The 17887-nt window shown below is 35.1% G+C and overlaps 2 protein-coding genes across 5 annotated transcripts; one reads left to right on the top strand and one right to left on the bottom strand.

Annotated features, from left to right (window-relative positions):
* The first annotated feature begins 1209 nt into the window (after positions 1-1209).
* LOC18442573 (Cysteinyl-tRNA synthetase, class Ia family protein) lies at positions 1210-8080 on the top strand. Of its 4 annotated transcripts, none has more exons than XM_006852788.4 (9): positions 1210-1827; positions 2108-2171; positions 4526-4687; positions 5314-5484; positions 5627-5908; positions 6016-6141; positions 6306-6509; positions 6672-6776; positions 7607-8080. In XM_006852788.4, the coding sequence occupies exons 1-9, from the start codon at positions 1472-1474 to the stop codon at positions 7832-7834; spliced, it is 1698 nt and encodes a 565-aa protein (XP_006852850.4). In that variant the 5' UTR covers positions 1210-1471; the 3' UTR covers positions 7835-8080. The 4 variants fall into 4 exon arrangements, with proteins under 4 accessions (XP_006852850.4, XP_088711896.1, XP_088711894.1 ...); XM_088855770.1 differs by lacking the exon at positions 1210-1827 and adding an exon at positions 1881-1897 and having other exon boundaries at positions 2106-2171; XM_088855768.1 differs by lacking the exon at positions 1210-1827 and having other exon boundaries at positions 4492-4687.
* A 78-nt stretch (positions 8081-8158) lies between these two features.
* Positions 8159-15459, bottom strand: LOC18442571 (codeine O-demethylase). Its single transcript, XM_006852786.4, has 4 exons — positions 15162-15459; positions 12593-12855; positions 10423-10750; positions 8159-8575 (listed from the first exon to the last, which is right to left on the bottom strand). The coding sequence occupies exons 1-4, from the start codon at positions 15402-15404 to the stop codon at positions 8330-8332; spliced, it is 1080 nt and encodes a 359-aa protein (XP_006852848.3). The 5' UTR covers positions 15405-15459; the 3' UTR covers positions 8159-8329.
* Between the last annotated feature and the right edge of the window lie 2428 nt (positions 15460-17887).

Below are 17887 nucleotides of genomic sequence, written 5' to 3'. Positions count from 1 at the left end.
CCTTACTTCTATAAATAAGGTCGGACCCTTTTAGATGTATGCAATTAGAGATCATATATATCTCTCCACCCCCTCCACACACACATATATATATTTCAAGTTTATCTAATATTTTTTTATGTCCTTCTAAACCTTCATCCGGTAAACTTTTACTTTGATTTTGATTTTTATTTTATTTTTACTATTTTTAAATCGATGACTGTCCTTTAGATCATTGATCCAATGTTCTGATATGGATTTGTGGGTGAAGTGCCACCGATCCAGGTTTTAAAACATTCCTTTATACATATAAAAGAGATTTTTTGAAAAATTTTAATTACTCGTGGGCGTTTGACGGGATTAGATTACAGAGGTTTAAAAATTGGAATGGTAATTGGTGTCTAGGGGGCGCACTTGTACAACAGCATCTGCTGACGCACTCAACATCCATCTTGTAGAATGTTGTCAACCGATCGTTGCCCTTAACAGGATCAAAATTAAAGCGGTTAAAATTATATGAAAAATCTCACTTTTACTTTTTTTTTTTTTTTTAAATCTGAACTTTTTTTTGGAGTCGTACTCATTATAGTTTAGATTTTTAATTTTTAAAATTTTAGATACAAAATCCATCTTTAAAATAGATTTTGGAGAGATAACTCATTTAAATAAGTGAGGCTACACATTCATCAAAAAAAAAAAAAAAAAAAAAAAAAAAGAAAAAAGAAAAAAGAAAAAAATCTAACCATCAATGGAGAAGTAGCACTCTTTTAGAGTGGGATGGTTTGCATGAGGTTGCAACGTTAAACAGTCAAAGTAATACACAGATTCAAATTTTATGAGGATAATATATTGTGAGATCATTTACTTTTTGTACAAGAAACTCACTATCTTTTTTTTAGCCATTGGATATGAAATCTAATGGTTTGAGTGACTCCTAACATTCATGAAATTTTATTTTAGACTATGTTCCTAATCAATGATACATCCTCAACCGTTCGATTTCATATTTAAATGTCAATAATGAATGTGGGTTTTTTGTATCAATAGTGAAATGGTCTCATTGTATATATTACTAAATTTGATTAGAAGATATAATTTTGACGTAAAAAATTCCTAAGATGCCAAGTAATAAAATTTTAAACTCTAATAATAATTCACATTTATAAACACAAAAATTTCAAAAATAGGCTGCCTTGATAATATGTTTTGTAATATGTATTATTTTTGAGCCCTAAAGTTTTTCTAATTTTTATTTTCATGCATACACATCGAACAACATTTTTTTTGATGGATTTCCGATGATTTTTGAGGTGCACCTTAATTCTACCGTTTATGGTTGAAACCCTAAATAAACTCTCCCCTTAAATCCTCATTCGCGAAATAAAGGTCACTCACCTGCGGTGTGCATGGGTTATAAGAAAGCTAGGGACAGGAAGCAGCACTCACTGCAAAAATGAGCAATTGCCAGATGCAACGCTAATATCTCAAAGCAATGGCGACTTTGGTGAAGTGTTGCCAACGTTTACCCCCTCTTCTCTCTCCTAATTCTGCATTTTTCTTGCCCTCAATTGGTTGCCGGCCATGGCGGCTTACCAGAACCCAATATGCAAAGAAACCCATCATGGGTTTCTGCAAAAACCTCTCAACTGATGCTGAGAAGGTTCGCTGTGGTGATGGTGAGATACCCAATATTGGGTTCCATTTGTTCAATACCATGAGCAAGCAAAAAGAGGCTTTCAGTCCCAAGACCCCTGGAAAAGTGGGCATGTATGTTTGTGGAGTCACTGCTTATGATTTTAGTCACATTGGCCATGCTCGTGTCTATGTGAGCTTTGATGTCCTTTACAGGTAGGTTCGAGAAATAACTCTCTCTCTCTCTCTCTCTCTCTCTCTCCATGTGAGCTTTGATGTCCTTTACTCATGAATTATTTGGTGTAATGCTTCTTCTATGTAAGTATTGGCCCTTATATTTCTATATTTCTATAGCTTATGCAAGTAATTAAAAATATGTTCTTTAAGTTTTCAAGATTAATTTTTGATGGGTCATATATTGCTTGTTACTTGTTACAATGGTGTCTATTATTGTGTTAATTGTTTCTTCATTTGGTGTTGTCTGGAAATCAATCAGATATTTGCAACATCTGAAATATGAAGTCAATTATGTGCGTAATTTCACAGATGTTGATGACAAGGTATATCCATTGACTTTGCTTCACCCCCCTTTTTTTTTCCTTTTAATATCAAGTTCCCATGAAGGTTAATGTTAAGAAACATTATTGATTCAACTGTGTAATTAGCAATTCATGTTTGTTTTTATTTTTTTCGTCATTGTTATGGTACATTCACATCTGTTTTGCAACATTATATTGGAAAGCTCTTTGGGATGTAATAAGATATACTTTTGATTGTATGTTCTTGTTCTCTAATGGACTAATGGCAACTTAGTCTTGGTATTCGTGTTTCTTGTACCCAATGATTTGTTGTGTTTCTTCAACTGTTTTTGTGTGAGTTTTGGGAGCTATGTTTTTTACAGAATAGATAATAATCAAGAAGGAGAGTTACATCAAGTCCCTTGTAGCATCCAAAGAAAAAAATCTTTGTAGATTGATTTGGGAGCAAGTTGTAGGTAGATGGAGAAGGAAGAGCTAAGGTTTGAATTTCATTAAACAAAAAAAAAAAGGAAGCTAAAGTTGGAAGTTGGAAACCCAAGGGGAGATCAAAGGAAAAGGAAGGACAAGGTGAGAAAATGAAGAAAAGGTGGAAGTAGAAAATGAGATTGGATAGATGAGATGGGGTACTTGTCTGAAGTCTTCACTTTTAAGGGCAATGGCACATTGGATAATGGTCTGGATTTGTGGAGATGATGAGTAGTTTGCTTTGCCTAGTTTTTCTTTTAGGAAGATGGTTACCCTTTCTGTTCACCCTGAAGAAGGATTTCGATATACGGCTGGGGACATATCGAGATTACGATTTGAGCTTCACTAAGGAGTAAGGAAAATGGGTTTTGGATTTTAACTCTAAAAATGCAATTGAAACATGTGTTATGGTGGAGCAAGATTTGGGATGCCTCTTTGAATGAATATCTGGGATCATTGATATGAGAGACTTTATGAAGTGAGGGACTTAGTTACGAGAAGAATCTAAGCAGGAGTAAAGGGTATATGAACCATGGAGGCTTGAATTTATACATCAAATGCATGAAGACACTAGGAATGTGGTCTTTGGCTAGCGATAATTATATTTGAGACTAACAGTTGCAAAGGACTTGAGCATGTGTTTGTTAAGATAAACAATTGTAAAATGGCTTCGACCCCAAAAACACATAGCACACCCTTGAAGAAATATGAGGTTTTCTAGTAGCATGTTTGTGTTTATTCTTGTGTGCAATTTTGTTGAGGGTTATATGGATTATGTTTTTTATGGTTATTCTTGAGTCTCCCACGAGGCCTTAGGTAGTCTGGAAAATTTCCCAATAAATATTCGTTCCTTAAATCGTAGTGTATTTGTGCAGAATCAAATTGGTGTTTTGTTCTGTGACTGCAAGTTAATTAAAATGGATAATACAAAAATTTGTGGACATGTTATAGGCTAAGTTTGTATGTGTAAACACATTGTACATATCATTATAGCGCAACGCGAGATGTAGTTTCCACAGGGCCCTGAACATTTAAGAAAATAAAGATAATTAAGCAACTATATGGCTTTATGAGGAGGACCAGTAAGGGGAGGAGTTGGGTTCTTTCAGATTTGTAACATGCATGAGTATGCTTCTTTCCTTGTCCATTATAAATAACTGGTAACTGAAAACATTGGTATGCAACAGTGCCTGGAAAAATACTCTTAATCGATAATGCCAAAAATTTAGAAATATGCACATGGATTAATCTCTTCACTAGTGATTCCTACGCCAAGTGTTACTCTAGCAATGTCATATGATGATATAATTGCACTCACATGAAATTGCCATATTTCTAAAAGAATTTTGATCCAAAACTTGCAATAATGGATCTTATCTGGGTTCCTCAGGTGAACCAGTCATTGTAACTTTCAAGATTTTCATGAACAAGCATGTTCTGGCCTTTCAGTGCAAAAGGAGAGGCTAGGTCAAGACAGGAGTAAGGTCAATACACCTGAATCACTCTTCACATCGAGCAGATTTGTCCTTTAGAACATCTAGGACGAGCCTAAAAAGTGGCAATTTTAACTTCTTGGCCTTGTTTGCAGAGCGGGAGTGCTAATTCTTATCATGAAGTTTCTCTAAAACTGTTGTTTGGGACTTGACATTTTACATTTGTATCATCTTGAATTTCTATTATTGTGTCTTTTGTTATATATAAGTTTTCTTTGTAAACAATCGAAATGTTCTGGGTACATGGTCTATTTCTACTTCCTAGTTTGTGCTATAATTTGCCCTATTTGCTATATTATTGAAACTCTAGTTATTAGGTTTATTTGTGTTTTTGTTCTCACTGTTATCACAATTTCTTCCTTTACGTATGTCTTCTATGACAGGCAACCTGAGATATGGACTTTTGGGCTTCTGTAGATAATAACCAGAGCAAATGAGTTGAGGGAGGACCCTTTAAGTTTAAGCAAACGATTCTGTGAGGAATTCCATGTTGATATGGCTCATCTTCAATGCCTTCCGCCTACTGTTGAGCCCCGTGTATCTGATCACATGAGCCAGATTATTGACATGATTAAGCAGGTAATCATTTACTCTTGATGGTTATTAGTTATGTAGAAATGTAGACTTATTCAAGGCAAATTTTTTGGAATTCATTCTTCTGGAGACTTTCGTCTGTGTAATGATGGGGTAGACTTGTTCCTTAATTGTCAGATAGTTATTGATGAAACCATTATTATATTGTATTGTTTATTTTTTGTTTATATTGATGCCATCATTATGTTGTATCCACCACCATCAAACTCAAACTGTCATCCATAATGACATCTATTGCAGAAATCTGATTCTTGTGAAGAAGAGAGTAGAACTCGCCATTTTCATCTATACAAGTATTAGACATAGCAGCGGGTACAGGTTCACACACACGCACACGCACACACAAAACACAGTCACACAGACAAATGTGAACATGCACCATGTGCAAGTGAATACTCCTTTGTGGTACCATAGACTCATTTTATGTTGACTATACTGTGCAACATCATGATGAAGAACCTCATAGTTTTCATAGAACTAAACTCTAGGTGAATGTGATAAGTATATAATACTGCACCATCAAGATAACCTTTGGGCGATCCTGTCTTTTGTTTGCACAGTGGAGTTGGTCATCCTTTACATGAATTCTTAATAGGACCATTTTTTGACAGATTCTTGATAATGGTTGTGCATATACGGTTGATGGAGATGTATACTTCTGTATAGACAAGTTCCCCAATTATGGTCGCTTATCTGGACGGAAAGTGGAAGATAATCGGGCTGGTGAGCGTGTTGCTGTGGATTCAAGGAAAGCAAACCCTGCTGACTTTGCATTGTGGAAGGTGAGTAAAAGTGAAGCATGTTAAAACTTTTTCTTTTCGAGGCTTGGGTATTGATTGCTATTCAATTTAGAAAATGTTCTTAATTGAGAGGGAGGGAGGAGTGGAGGTAGGAAGGTACTACTAATTGGACTTGTGATGGCAGTCTGCAAAGCCTGGGGAGCCGTACTGGGAGAGCCCTTGGGGACCTGGAAGACCAGGGTGGCATATTGAGTGCAGTGCAATGAGTGCTGCTTATCTAGGCCACTCTTTTGATATCCATGGAGGAGGGATGGACCTTGTTTTCCCCCATCATGAGAACGAGATTGCCCAGAGTTGTGCAGCTTGTACAGAGAGTAACATAGGCTACTGGATTCATAATGGGTTTGTTACCGTAGACTCTGAGAAAATGTCCAAGTCCCTGGGGAATTTTTTCACGATTAGGGAGGTAAAGTATTGAATTTGGGTCAGCTTAAGTTTTCTTAGTTTTTCATGGTATCATTTAAATAGAGCTTCTGTTTGCTTAGAAGCTTTTTACAAATTCTGATTGTGTAGGTTATTGACTGGTATCATCCCTTGGCTTTGAGGCTTTTCTTGATGGGCACTCATTATAGGTCTCCCATCAATTACTCAACTGCGCAGCTTGAAAGTTCATCTGACCGTCTCTTTTACATCTATCAGGTATAATAACCCTCCAGCCTATCTCTCTGTCTCTCTATTCATCTATCTATCTAACATGCACATATGAGTTAGTGAGGGAGGGAGGGAGGGAGGGAGGGAAGGGAGGAAGAGTATGAAATGGCATTGAGGTTCCAGAATGTATGACCTGACTTTATTTCTTGCAGACTCTTTGTGACTGTCAAGATATCTTATCTCAAATCAGTGATGGCAATCTCAAGGAGCGTGTCCCACTTGATGTTGAGAACTGTATAGAGCAATTCCTTAGCGCTTTTAATACCTCCATGTCTGACGACCTCCATACTTCTGTAGTTTTGGCTGCACTCTCGGAGCCTTTGAAAACTATAAATGACCTCTTGTACACGCGCAAAGTATGGTTCCTTCTTTCTTTGAGGATAAGCATTCATTAATAAAAGGGAAATAATTATTATGGTTTCGCTAGATTCACCTACCAAATGAAGAAGAATAAAAAAGTTTGTTGTTTTATGTTGCATGAGTAGTTTGATAGTCTTGGTCTATTCTCACTTATGCAGGGTAAAAAGAAGCCATCTCGATTCGTGTCTCTTGTGGCATTGGAGAAGGAAGTCAGGGGTGTTCTGGCTGTTCTTGGGTTGGTGCCACTATCAAGTTACTCCAAGGTTTCTCTCTCTCTCTCTCTTGTCTCTCAAAATAGTGGTCGACACTCCTTTTCGGCCATTGCTGCTCTTTCATGAGACATCTATACTTTTACAGTACTATTATTTACAGTAAACCTGCTCTTGGGAAAGTTGAAAATTCTCAGCTCTACTGTAGTTTGGTGAGAGATCTTATGCCCTCCATATTCTCTTAAACGTCCCTTTTTTTTGAAAATTCGTCGCATCCTTGTACTGCCTCTGTTTTCATACTATTCAAAATTATCTTTAAACAATAGTGTTCCTGAGATTTGACCAATGTAGCTCTAATATTCTAAATTACATACAACTCAATTTCATTTTATTATCCCTGGCACTCAAAATCTTATATCTTGCTACAAAATTGTTTCACTAAGTCGACTAGTTACCTCAGTAATTCTAAGGTGTGTGTGGAAGGACAACTAAACAAGAAATTTAGTGTATTTGTAACTTGCTTCTGCAGGAACTCTTCCACAGTATGTTTGTCTCTGTCCCCTTTGTAACTCTGGTTGTGTGAAAAATATCCCCAGATAGCATCTAAACAGGATAAAGGAAAACTTGTTCTAACTTCTTTTCCGAATTGTAATAATACAAATGCACCTTGGGCTTTGGTCCAGACTTGCCCTTAAACCACAAATATGACACTGGGTCAAATGTTATTGGTTATGTGGTGATTCTAGGCTTCAAATTCTTACTTTGTTGGGTTTTTCCGTTTTTTTCGGCTTTCCTTTCCAGTTTCCGTCTTGCAATTGTTTAATTTGAAGCTGGCTGATTGTTTCATGCACATTCCATTTTCCTTTTTCCTTTTTCTTCTGCAGGTATTGATGGAGCTTAGGGAGAAGGCACTGAAGAGGGCAGGGTTGAGTGAAGATCGGGTGTTGGAGAAGATAGAGGAAAGGAGTTTAGCAAGGAAGAACATGGAGTACGAGAGGTCAGATGCAATTAGGAAAGAACTCGCGGTTTTGGGGATCACTTTGATGGACGGTCCAGATGGAACCTCGTGGAGACCTGCGGTACCCCTCGAACTCCGCGAACTTTTCCAGTGACCAGAGGTTTATTTATTCCATTTGTGATATTTTATTTTTGTTATTTTTAATATTTAGAAAATGTGTGCGATCGATATCTAGAGAGTGATCGGCCGCATTTTTGTCATTTCTCTAAGTCTCATTTTTAGGTCTCTAGATAATGTTTTATTTATTTATCAGTACACCAGTGAACATATTGCAGGTCTGGTAAATTGAGAAAAACAATCTCTCTTATGCTGCAATAGCACCATGCCGTGGATTTGGCAAGCGTAGGAGTGTGAATAATTAATTTAACTAGTAAATCTTGCCGAAATTGTCACAAATTTCAGAAATCAAATTCTCACGTTTTGACTTAAAAAGAGTTCAACTGAGAAATTTGGCATTGAGTAACATAGATGTTCACATTTAGCAAATGTAGATGTGTCCAAGTAATCCACCAAATACTGTTTTATCTGATGCACAGATGCACTTTGATACAGTGATGTCTAATATCATATCAAACTTAGCAGAGGATTACTAGATCTTGAGAGTGTCTATAGCCCTTTTCTTTTTGGTCCAACAATCCAAAAACACATTAAAATAGTCGTTGATTAGTATCTTCTGGTAAACTGCTGGGCTTTCTTTCTTGCCTGCCAATTCCTCAGCAGGACCCAATTCTTTGTTGGGTGCCATGGAATAGAACATAGCCATTGTCATCCTGGGCTTCTCCTTATTTACAATGACCCGATGCACCGCACTCCTAATAATCCCGTTGCTCATCACCTGTGCCAATGGTAAACAACTGCAGTAAATGGAAAATGCTTCAAGGAAACTTATTTTGGCCAATAGAGGATCAACTATGTTTAGGGCTGGCAATGGGCGGCGTGGCCCGGCCTTAATAATATCGGGCCTGGGTAACAAACTGTGGCCCGAGGGCTTGGCTAGGGCTAGTGCCCACCCTCCGTCTTGTTCTTGTTTTTTCTTTTATTTTATTATTCACGATTGGCAGAGCATGTTTTTTTTTTTCTGAAGTAGATTAGGGAGAGAAGTTCTCAATTTTCAAGCAAGCATGAGATCCTTATGAATAAGTGATGAACCAAATAACGCCTAAACTAGGTAGAGAACAGGGAAGAGCAAACAGGGGAGAGAAAAAGAGATACTCATGAATAAGTCTATAGCCTGACTACCACTCTTCTCTATTAATGAATGAGTCAATTTGAGAGCAGTAGTGTGGCCAAAATGAGTTACTAATAAATAACACAACAAAACTAATAATATAATAAACAACACAATAACTTGAGTATTTTGGCTTCATGACCATGGATGCTAGGGCTACAACCTAAAGATTTGGTTTAGGATTTTACATAAGAGATTGTCTAACCATTTATCTTTTGTATATGGAGGTATAATCATTTTCATTCAATATATGTCAAATTGGATGGTTTGGTGTGAGTTACGAAGTTGGATGGTTTGGAGTGAGTCACGAAGTCCGAGATTTTTTATTTTTTTTGGAACTTTGTGTCTATTTAGCGTTGGTTTTACAATCACTTATTTTGAAATTTAAGGGATAAGAATGATTGTGACTTATGTGTACAAAAGATATATAGTTTTTTTGTATACAATCTTTTTACATAAGGAAAATTGTTTTATGCAGGTTGGACTGTATTTCTACACTATGCGGTCCAGAAGTATCAAGTATTCATCTTAAAAATAGATGCAAATAGGTGGTCCATCTAAAAACAATTGTAACTAACGGTCCAAATATTTTCTTAATATAATTATTATTTTTAGTTTCTATTTCTTTTTTTTTTCATATTCATGATTTCTATGTTAAAAATAATATATTCTCTAAAAATTAGGATCAAACTATTTTTTTAAAAAATATATTTATTGCCAAGCCTGAATTTCTACAATATACAGGCTAGCAGCATAGAAACCGTGTCTTTTACATAAAGATAAGAAAGAGTATGCATTTTTACCTTTGGTACAAAAATATCGCAATTATTCTTAACTGTTAGATGTGAAATTATATGACTAAGTGCGTGTCCAGTATGAAAAATGTTTTTTCAAAATTTGTGATATAATCATAAGCCTCGGATTTCACATCTAACAGTTAGGGGTGATACGTGAACGTGATCATGCAAAGATAAATAGTCTTATAATTTATTTATTCTTCTAAACACTAATTTGAGATTGGGTGAGAACATAACTCTCTGGACATCATGTTGTGGTAAATGCGACCCCTTTGGGCTAGTTCTCTAAAGACAATCATATACACTTTACCTATTTTGGCAGCATTGTTTCTTTGCTATTTATGGCATGTTTGTTGGAACAAGCCTCGCTCCATAACAAGTCATGAATCATGACCATCCAATGAAATGATGGACGGTAGTGGAAAGAGAGAGTGAATCTGCCATTTGAGTTTAGGTGGGCCTCACTCTCTCTTATCGGTTATCACCTGTGTACTATTTCATTGGAAAGTGATAATGCATATATTTTAGTATCACCGTAGTTTGTGAAGTTATGGTACTCTCCTCATCATCATCAGTGTATTTTCTCAACTATTTGGAATCGGCTATATGCAATTATTGTATGATTTCAAATAATATATAACATTAATGTTTCCGTACCTCAAGCTGATCTCCAATGTTAATGAGGAGAGCATAAGGAAGGGTTTTTATCTGATGCCATGTCCCATCTCTGAGGACCTGGATGCCTTGGACATGGGGGTCTTGAATGAGGACTGTGATCCCACTATTGTCTGAGTGGGACCTCTGTCCTAGGGTTTGGCCTGGTTTTGAGCATGGAGGATAGTAATTGAAGCGTGCATATAATGTTGCATCATCATCAAAGTGATCATTGAAATACTTGTCTTTTAACCCTGCCATCTCTCCCAATAGAGTAAGTGTCTTGTCCGCAAACTCTTTCATTTTCAATGACAATTCATCCAAGACTTCCCTGTAAACACATAGATAATTATGTCCATTGTTTATAGGGTGTAGTTTGTATAAAGCTGAGGCTCTAAACAATCAAACAATCAAAGTAAAGTGCATCTTCAAATAATATCGAGAAATGTGGTTTCAATACTGGAAATCTTTGTGATAGCCTCAAAATATATTTTTATCTTTATTTATAAAATTTAAAGCTTAAAAAATAGTGTAGATCAAGTAGATCTATAAAAACTCGAAAAATCTTAAAACTAACGGTCAAAAAATGCATTACAAGATGCATTATTTCCAAAACTTGAAATCCATTTTTTTTCTCATGTCCATGCTTCTTGAGGTCGAGATGATCAATTTGAGGATTTTTTAACATCAAAACAACCTCTTCTAGTGAAATTTTTGAAGCGCACCCTAATTTGATTGTTTAGAGCCTCGTACTAAGAGAAACTTTTTCTTGTTTATATTTGAATAAAAAAGGTAATATTTGGTGGTCCTGCAGGATATTTAGTCCAACAAACACTGGTAGTCTCCATGTCATCTTTATTGGTCTTTGATAGGCCTGGCTTGCCCTGGCCCTGGGCTGACCCTTGTCCCCATAGAACTGGCCCAGGCCAACCGGGCTGGAATTGGCCACCCAGCCCATTGCCAGACCTAGTCTCTAACTTAATCCGGAAAAAAAAGAAAGAAAAAAAAGCAAAGGATTTTGGATATGAAAAGTGCTCCACATCAATATTCCCATTTTGGGTCTTTATTCATCTTTGGGATGATTTGAAAGAAAAGATTAGGAGCTCAAAAATGCTCCATATCAACTTTGGATCATCTGTTTAATGGACAACAGGTCTAGGGTTCAAGCAATCAACTGGTGAAAGAGTTAGAAATCCTGTAGAGGCTGATCCCATTTTTGGACGAGATTAGCGATATCATGAGCAATATCAACAAATAGTTGGTGCATTGTTACAAACTTGTAAATCTTGACAAGCATCAATATAAAGTTTCAAGTCAATACTAAAAAATACATGTATTTTCTTTAAATTAATTACAAGGTCGATAAAAAATAAACTGAAGTATTTCATGTCACAAAAATCATCCTCAGTGTTACCATATGTCCCATTTGGTCCCCTGAGATCACTATAGTAAATTCCTGCTCTGGTTTTAGCTTAAAGTCTTGGAAGAAGCTGAATTGGGATCGAATCCTTTGGAATTTTTTATTTTTCTTTTAAATTGAAATCAAATTTTAAAAATATCCTGGAAATGTACTAAACGATTATGAAGTTGCAGATCTTCTCTTGTTAATCACAAGCCAACGACTTTTGAGTTTCATGAAGATACAAGGTGAAGCATTAAACAATGAACTTTGAGTGGTCCTTCAGAAGAACAATGAAATGTTTGCACCTAAATTACTACCAATAATGTTATAAATTGTGTTCCAAGTTTTGTACCTAAATTGATACCAATGATATCATAAATTGAGTTTGTTTTGTACCTAAATTATTACCAATAATATCATAAATTTGAGTTTGTACCAAGCAGTGTTTTAACAACCCGTGAGCCAACTCGGAACCACATGAGCCATCTTAAAACTGAGTCCGATTTTCAGGACCCCTGGACTAGATTGTTTCCAACAGGTTTGTTCTTTTAATTATTTTCTTGGTTTCTAAGGAACTTTCCCTTGGAGAACTGGCCGGTTCTAATCGAGCTCGTCAATCCACATTGGTTGGGCTCACGGCTGGTTCAGTAGGTCGGTCCGGGTTTTAAAGCACAGATATCAATACTTATTCCATGTATTGAGTGGGAAAACTATGATTTCAGGGAAAACATCACCTAACCTCTCTATAGAAATAATGTGTTAAAAGGTTACCGGAAAGTGGCTGGCTTTTCTGGCCAAAATTCGAGCTTTATTTTATTTCTCGGAAAGGTTTGAAGGTAGAGGCGATCACACCAGTCAAGTATTTGCTCATCAGATTCTAAGGGATCATGTGCATAACCATCAAGCCATGACTTCTTGTCACACTCAATGCTTGGTGCAACTTTCATCTTCTCTTGAAACGGCAATTCGAAAAATTCCTTCATTGCTCTTCTCATGCCATCCATCAGATCCTCCGAAATCCCATGCCCTACTGCCTGCAAGTATCTTTAAATTTAGTCTCTCTCTCACCCACACACAAACTGAAGAGATCTAAAGCACTAAATTCTCGAGTTTCATAGGTAAGTTTTACTGGCTTTTAGTTCTTTAACCATAGGATAACTGGTAATCAATTGCAATTTCTTAGCCAAGAGATACTCTTGATGTCTTCAAGGTATTGAACGCCGACGACTTGGATATTACAAGATGCAATTGAGTCTTGACGGTCAACTTGGATATTCCAAGATGCAATCGAGTCCTGACGAGTATACCGTCAGAACGCGATTGCATCTTGGAATATCCAAGTCGTCGGCGTTGAATACCTTGAAGACACAAAATAAAATTAACGCTAGTGAAGAATTATTAAATTTATTGGAGTATTTAGGGATACTTTCGAAGAGAAAGCAATTTCTCTACTAACAGCAACAAGAGGCCGAGAGAAAGAATTCAAACAATTTTCATTGTCAGAAGTGGTATTTACAGAAGCTTTGGGTAGTTGGGAGAAGTTGCAAAGTGATTTGGATAATTAGTCTTTTACGTGATTAGGACAGGAGTCATAGAGGATAAACGAAAGTGTTTGAATTAGTTGGGATAAGTTTTCAAATGCATAAGAACGGGGAATGATAAGGACTGGAGTCATGGAGGATAAGCGACAGTGTTTGAATTAGTTGGGATAAGTTTTTGGAATGCATAAGAATGGAATGGGGAATGATAACAGTAGTTGTATAGTAATATAATGAAATGATATTCAAAACAAGTATTGGTAATGAATCTTAATATGGATAAGAATTTGTGGGATAGCTTCCTCTATATTATGGATATTGTAGTCAAGTTGGAATTGAGAAAGGATAGGATAAAGTTATTATTTTGAGTAATTTCTCTTTCTTCAGGAATGGGCTCAAGGCTAGGTGGTAAGGGTAGTGGATTTACATGAATAGCCCATTACTAAAATAAAATAAAAATTCTTTCTTTTCAATATTTTTTTAATTAATTATTTTAAGGTTTGGGTTGCATATTTCTAACCATGACGGTGGAGTGCCAAACTTGACAAACAATGGCTAAAATAGAAATCATACTGTCACTTTAAGAAATGGACTTAACCGACCGCTTGAAAAAGCTTAGGAACTATATGACATAGAAATGAATGTGTGTCTATTTGTGATATGGATACGGGTGTTAGAAATGTAAACCTAAAAAAAATGACATTTGGACAAGATATGTCACTAAACTATTTGAGTGTCTACGTACATGCACATGTATATACATATGTTAGAATTTATTTGTAGTTCACATATGCATTTACCAATTTTACAATTTATATATCATAACATTAATAAAACATCGCAAAAAAATATAAATTAAATTAATAATACAAATGTTACTTTGTGAATCAGAAAGTTTCTTATACTCCACTTAAAAGGTTGTGTCATATCTACATGAAAAAGAAGAAGAAGCTAAAAGCTGTTAATTAATTATTAATTCAAAAAGTAACAACCTTTATTGCGTGACTATTGAATAGGGTCCTAATTTATTCATCTAAAATCATATTACCTTCAATTGAAAATAAAAATAATTTTATTTTTATTCTAAACTACTTTTATTATTCTAAAATAATTTTTATTTTGAAAATAATATATTATTCATTTAAAAAAGAAGCTAAAAGCTATTAATTAATTATTAATTCAAAATGTAACAACCTTTATTGCGTGACTATTGAATAGGGTCCTAATATATTCATCTAAAATTATATGATCCTCAATTGAAAATAAAAATAAATTTATTTTTAAAGTGCTTTTATTATTCTAAAATAGTTTTTATTTTCAAAATAAAATGTTATTCATTTAAGAACGACATTTCTAAACAAAGAAATGCCAAATTCAAGAGAACGGAACAAGTCTGACACGATATTAGACATTCCATAGAAGTGCTCTATGTATTTCTAGAAATATCTGATATGTGGCTGTATCCACCAAGTGTTGACACATGATCCGAACCCCTCGAAAGAGCTCCCATGTCTCTCCCTTGAACCCCCAAAGTGCCAATGAACAACTTCCGTATACAGAGCCTTACGAACTTCTTTGAGTATCATTTTTCTTCAAAGAGAGAGAGAGAGAGAGTTTTTAAAATTTATTTATTTATCATATTCAGGATCTCCATGTTCGAGATTGCATGTTTTTAAAAATTAAGTCTTAAAATCCATCTCAAAAATAAATTTACCAAAAGGCCTGCATTTGTACCTATGCAAGGCTCGGCCGCATAGAAACCGGGTCCAAAAAGAAAAAGGAGTAGTTGTAGAGCTACTGACCTGAAAGAAGCCCCAATTTTGTAGGGCATCTTTGAGCTTTTCCTTCTCTTGATTTCTTGCTTCTTCCCAATTCATGGGTGGCATTGGTGAGGATGAGAGGAGGAGATCCATGTCAATTGTGGGAACATTTTGTGCTTGACAGAAGGTGGAAGGCTTGTCTTCCTTACAATGATAGCGTTGGGGGATCTCTTCACCCCTTGCAGCCACTTCTTGAACCATGGGAACTCTCATGCTCTCTCCCATATTTTTCCTGAACCAAGAAGATCAGAAGTGAGGGTTTACAAACCATTGCCACTTCTCTCACTATATATGCATATGCATGTGGATTTTGTTTATGTGATGTTTGCATGTATGACATCTTACTTGTCATATATGAATTGTATGTGGACATGAATGCATGAGTTTGTTTTACATGCATTCTATGTGGTTATGAATGTATGTGTTTGTTTTATATGTACATATATGGATAGGAAAAAATTTACATAAACTTGCAACCTTATAATGTTGAAGTAGGGTCGATCTAAAAAATCCTATAGAGGAGAGTGTTCCGGCATTGGATAACTCTCCAAGTGATCATCTTGACATTGAGATGAATGGACACGAAGAAAAAAAAGAATTTCAAGTCAAAAAAATAGTGCATTTTATAACAAATTATTTGGGCTGTCTATTTTCAAGACTTTCAAGTGTTTCTTGATCAGCTCGATCCGTTCAATTTTTGAAAATTTAAAATTTTATAATTGAGGATGAAAAGAGATTTTTGAGCCATCATAAGGTCTTCGACACCGAAATGACATCTGTAAGAAAATTTTATAACCATGCCTTATTCGTACAGTATAAGGAGGCAACCTTATACAAACCTCACCCATATGGATATGCATGTATATGTGAATGACATTCGTTAACAAAAAATCTACACGTTATACAAAACGAAAATAATTTGATAGGGCTGGAGCCTTATCACAATAAGTAAAGCCTCACCTCATAATTCATAAATATTACAATTCAAGGATTGAAAAACCTTTACATCGATCATCTCGATTTGAACATATTAGTTGTTAAAAAAAAATTAGGATTTTAAGCTTTAAAAATCCTGTATGTTGTAACAAATTATCTATACCATCCATTTCACCCTAAATTAAGTGTTCATAGATCTGCAAGATTTGTACCATATTTTGTGTTTCAAATTTTATTATTAGTGTTGGAAATTGATTTTAGATCCATCATGAAGATTTCTGTTGCCGAAAATGCTTTCTAGATGACGATTTCAGGTGGGCTTTATTTTGTTTTCATAAGGCATAGGCCGAATAGAACTTTCATCCTACACAAAATCATCGGTGTTGTCAAACTCGCTTTAATTAAGCCAAATAGGGCGAAGCTTTTGGATTTTAGTCCTAGACCGAAGTGAAGCGAAGCTTGGTGTTGTTGTTTTGGTCAAATTTAGGTCGATTCGACCTAAGCTTTAGCCTCTTTAGCCAAAGTAAAGAAATATCTATATAAAAGTATTTTTTATTTTTTTGAAATTTTTATTTTTTATTATTTTTTATATATAAATATTTAACTTATTCATATTAAGTTCTATAAAAAAGTCCGTAGTCTTCCTCTAAATCGAGTGAAACACTGAAAAAAATTCAAAAAACGAATATGATAACATTGAAAATCACCATATGAATTGTGAATTCCGGCTGCTAAGGCTATGTTATTGATTGAGGACCTAAGTTTTTTTTTTTTCTTTTCGTTAGATTGTAAATTGTCAGATATCACTCCGACATATGAATGGCTTTCTCGTACCCTCATAAAGTGAGTAGTCTTAATCATTCACCAATTTTCTTCCACTCTATTTGGTTGTATTTGTTTTTGTCAAAACTTGAACGTCATCGTCATGGGGGCCATGTGATATTTAATGTTTAACAAAAAATAACTATCATGTTGCATCACTGAAGGGTGGTATTTTGGTTCATTTGTAAAAGGAAAAAATTTATATATAGAGCGGAAGCTCTAAACAATCAAATTAAAGCCCACATTAAAAATTTCACTAGAAAAAGTTGTTTTCATGCTAAATTTTTTTCAAATTGATCATCTCGACATCAAGATACATGAACATAAAAAAAAAAAGGATTTTAAAAATTGAAAATAGTACATCTTGTAATGCATTTTTAGACCATCAATTTTCAAGATTTTCACGTTTTCATAGATTTGCTTGATCTACACTATTTTTAAAGTTTTAAATTTTATAATTAAATATAAAAATATATTTTAAGACTACCACGGAGATTTCCAGTATTAAATCATATTCCTTGATACTATTTGAATATACACTTTATTTTGATTGTTTGGAGCCTCGGCTCTATGCAAACTGCACCCTTTGTAAAATGGACGTTCTTGATCTCATTGTGAGTTGTGTCGAGGAATCTAGATCGTTTGCATAAAGCAAGCCAACTTGTCCAAGTCATGGGGGTAATGGTGACGCATAATGCTTATCCTCCTTCAAATGTATCCAAACCCTGTAATGAAGATGCTATTCTAGTGCCTGAGACTCTTACCATAACTTGAAAATATATTTGTAGCAGTAATTATAGGTGCTAGAGTGACGCATCAAGCAAATTTATAAATATTTGGAAATCTTGAAAATAGATAGCAAAAAAAATATATCATGTATTTTTTTTAAGATTTGGTTTTTTTATTTATTTAATATCCATACACTCCGAGTCGAAATGATTGATTGAAGG

Source organism: Amborella trichopoda, chromosome 13 (genome assembly GCF_054954075.1).
Source record: "Amborella trichopoda isolate Santa Cruz 75 chromosome 13, AtrichopodaSantaCruz75HAP2 v2.0, whole genome shotgun sequence".
NCBI classification, from domain to species: domain Eukaryota; kingdom Viridiplantae; phylum Streptophyta; class Magnoliopsida; order Amborellales; family Amborellaceae; genus Amborella; species Amborella trichopoda.
The sequence above is the reverse complement of the archived record's forward strand: the minus strand, read 5'-3'. Positions and strand labels throughout refer to the sequence as shown.

Coding starts and splice junctions, on each gene's coding strand:
- LOC18442573 (XM_006852788.4), top strand. CDS start 1,472: ATGGCGACTTTGGTGAAGTGTTGCCAACGTTTACCCCCTCTTCTCTCT. Junction 1,828..2,107: donor AGCTTTGATGTCCTTTACAG/GTAGGTTCGAGA, acceptor GAAATCAATCAG/ATATTTGCAACATCTGAAAT. Junction 6,777..7,606: donor CACTATCAAGTTACTCCAAG/GTTTCTCTCTCT, acceptor TTTCTTCTGCAG/GTATTGATGGAGCTTAGGGA.
- LOC18442571 (XM_006852786.4), bottom strand. CDS start 15,404: ATGGGAGAGAGCATGAGAGTTCCCATGGTTCAAGAAGTGGCTGCAAGG. Junction 12,856..15,161: donor AAAATTGGGGCTTCTTTCAG/GTCAGTAGCTCT, acceptor AGATACTTGCAG/GCAGTAGGGCATGGGATTTC. Junction 8,576..10,422: donor ACATTGGAGATCAGCTTGAG/GTACGGAAACAT, acceptor CCATTGGCACAG/GTGATGAGCAACGGGATTAT.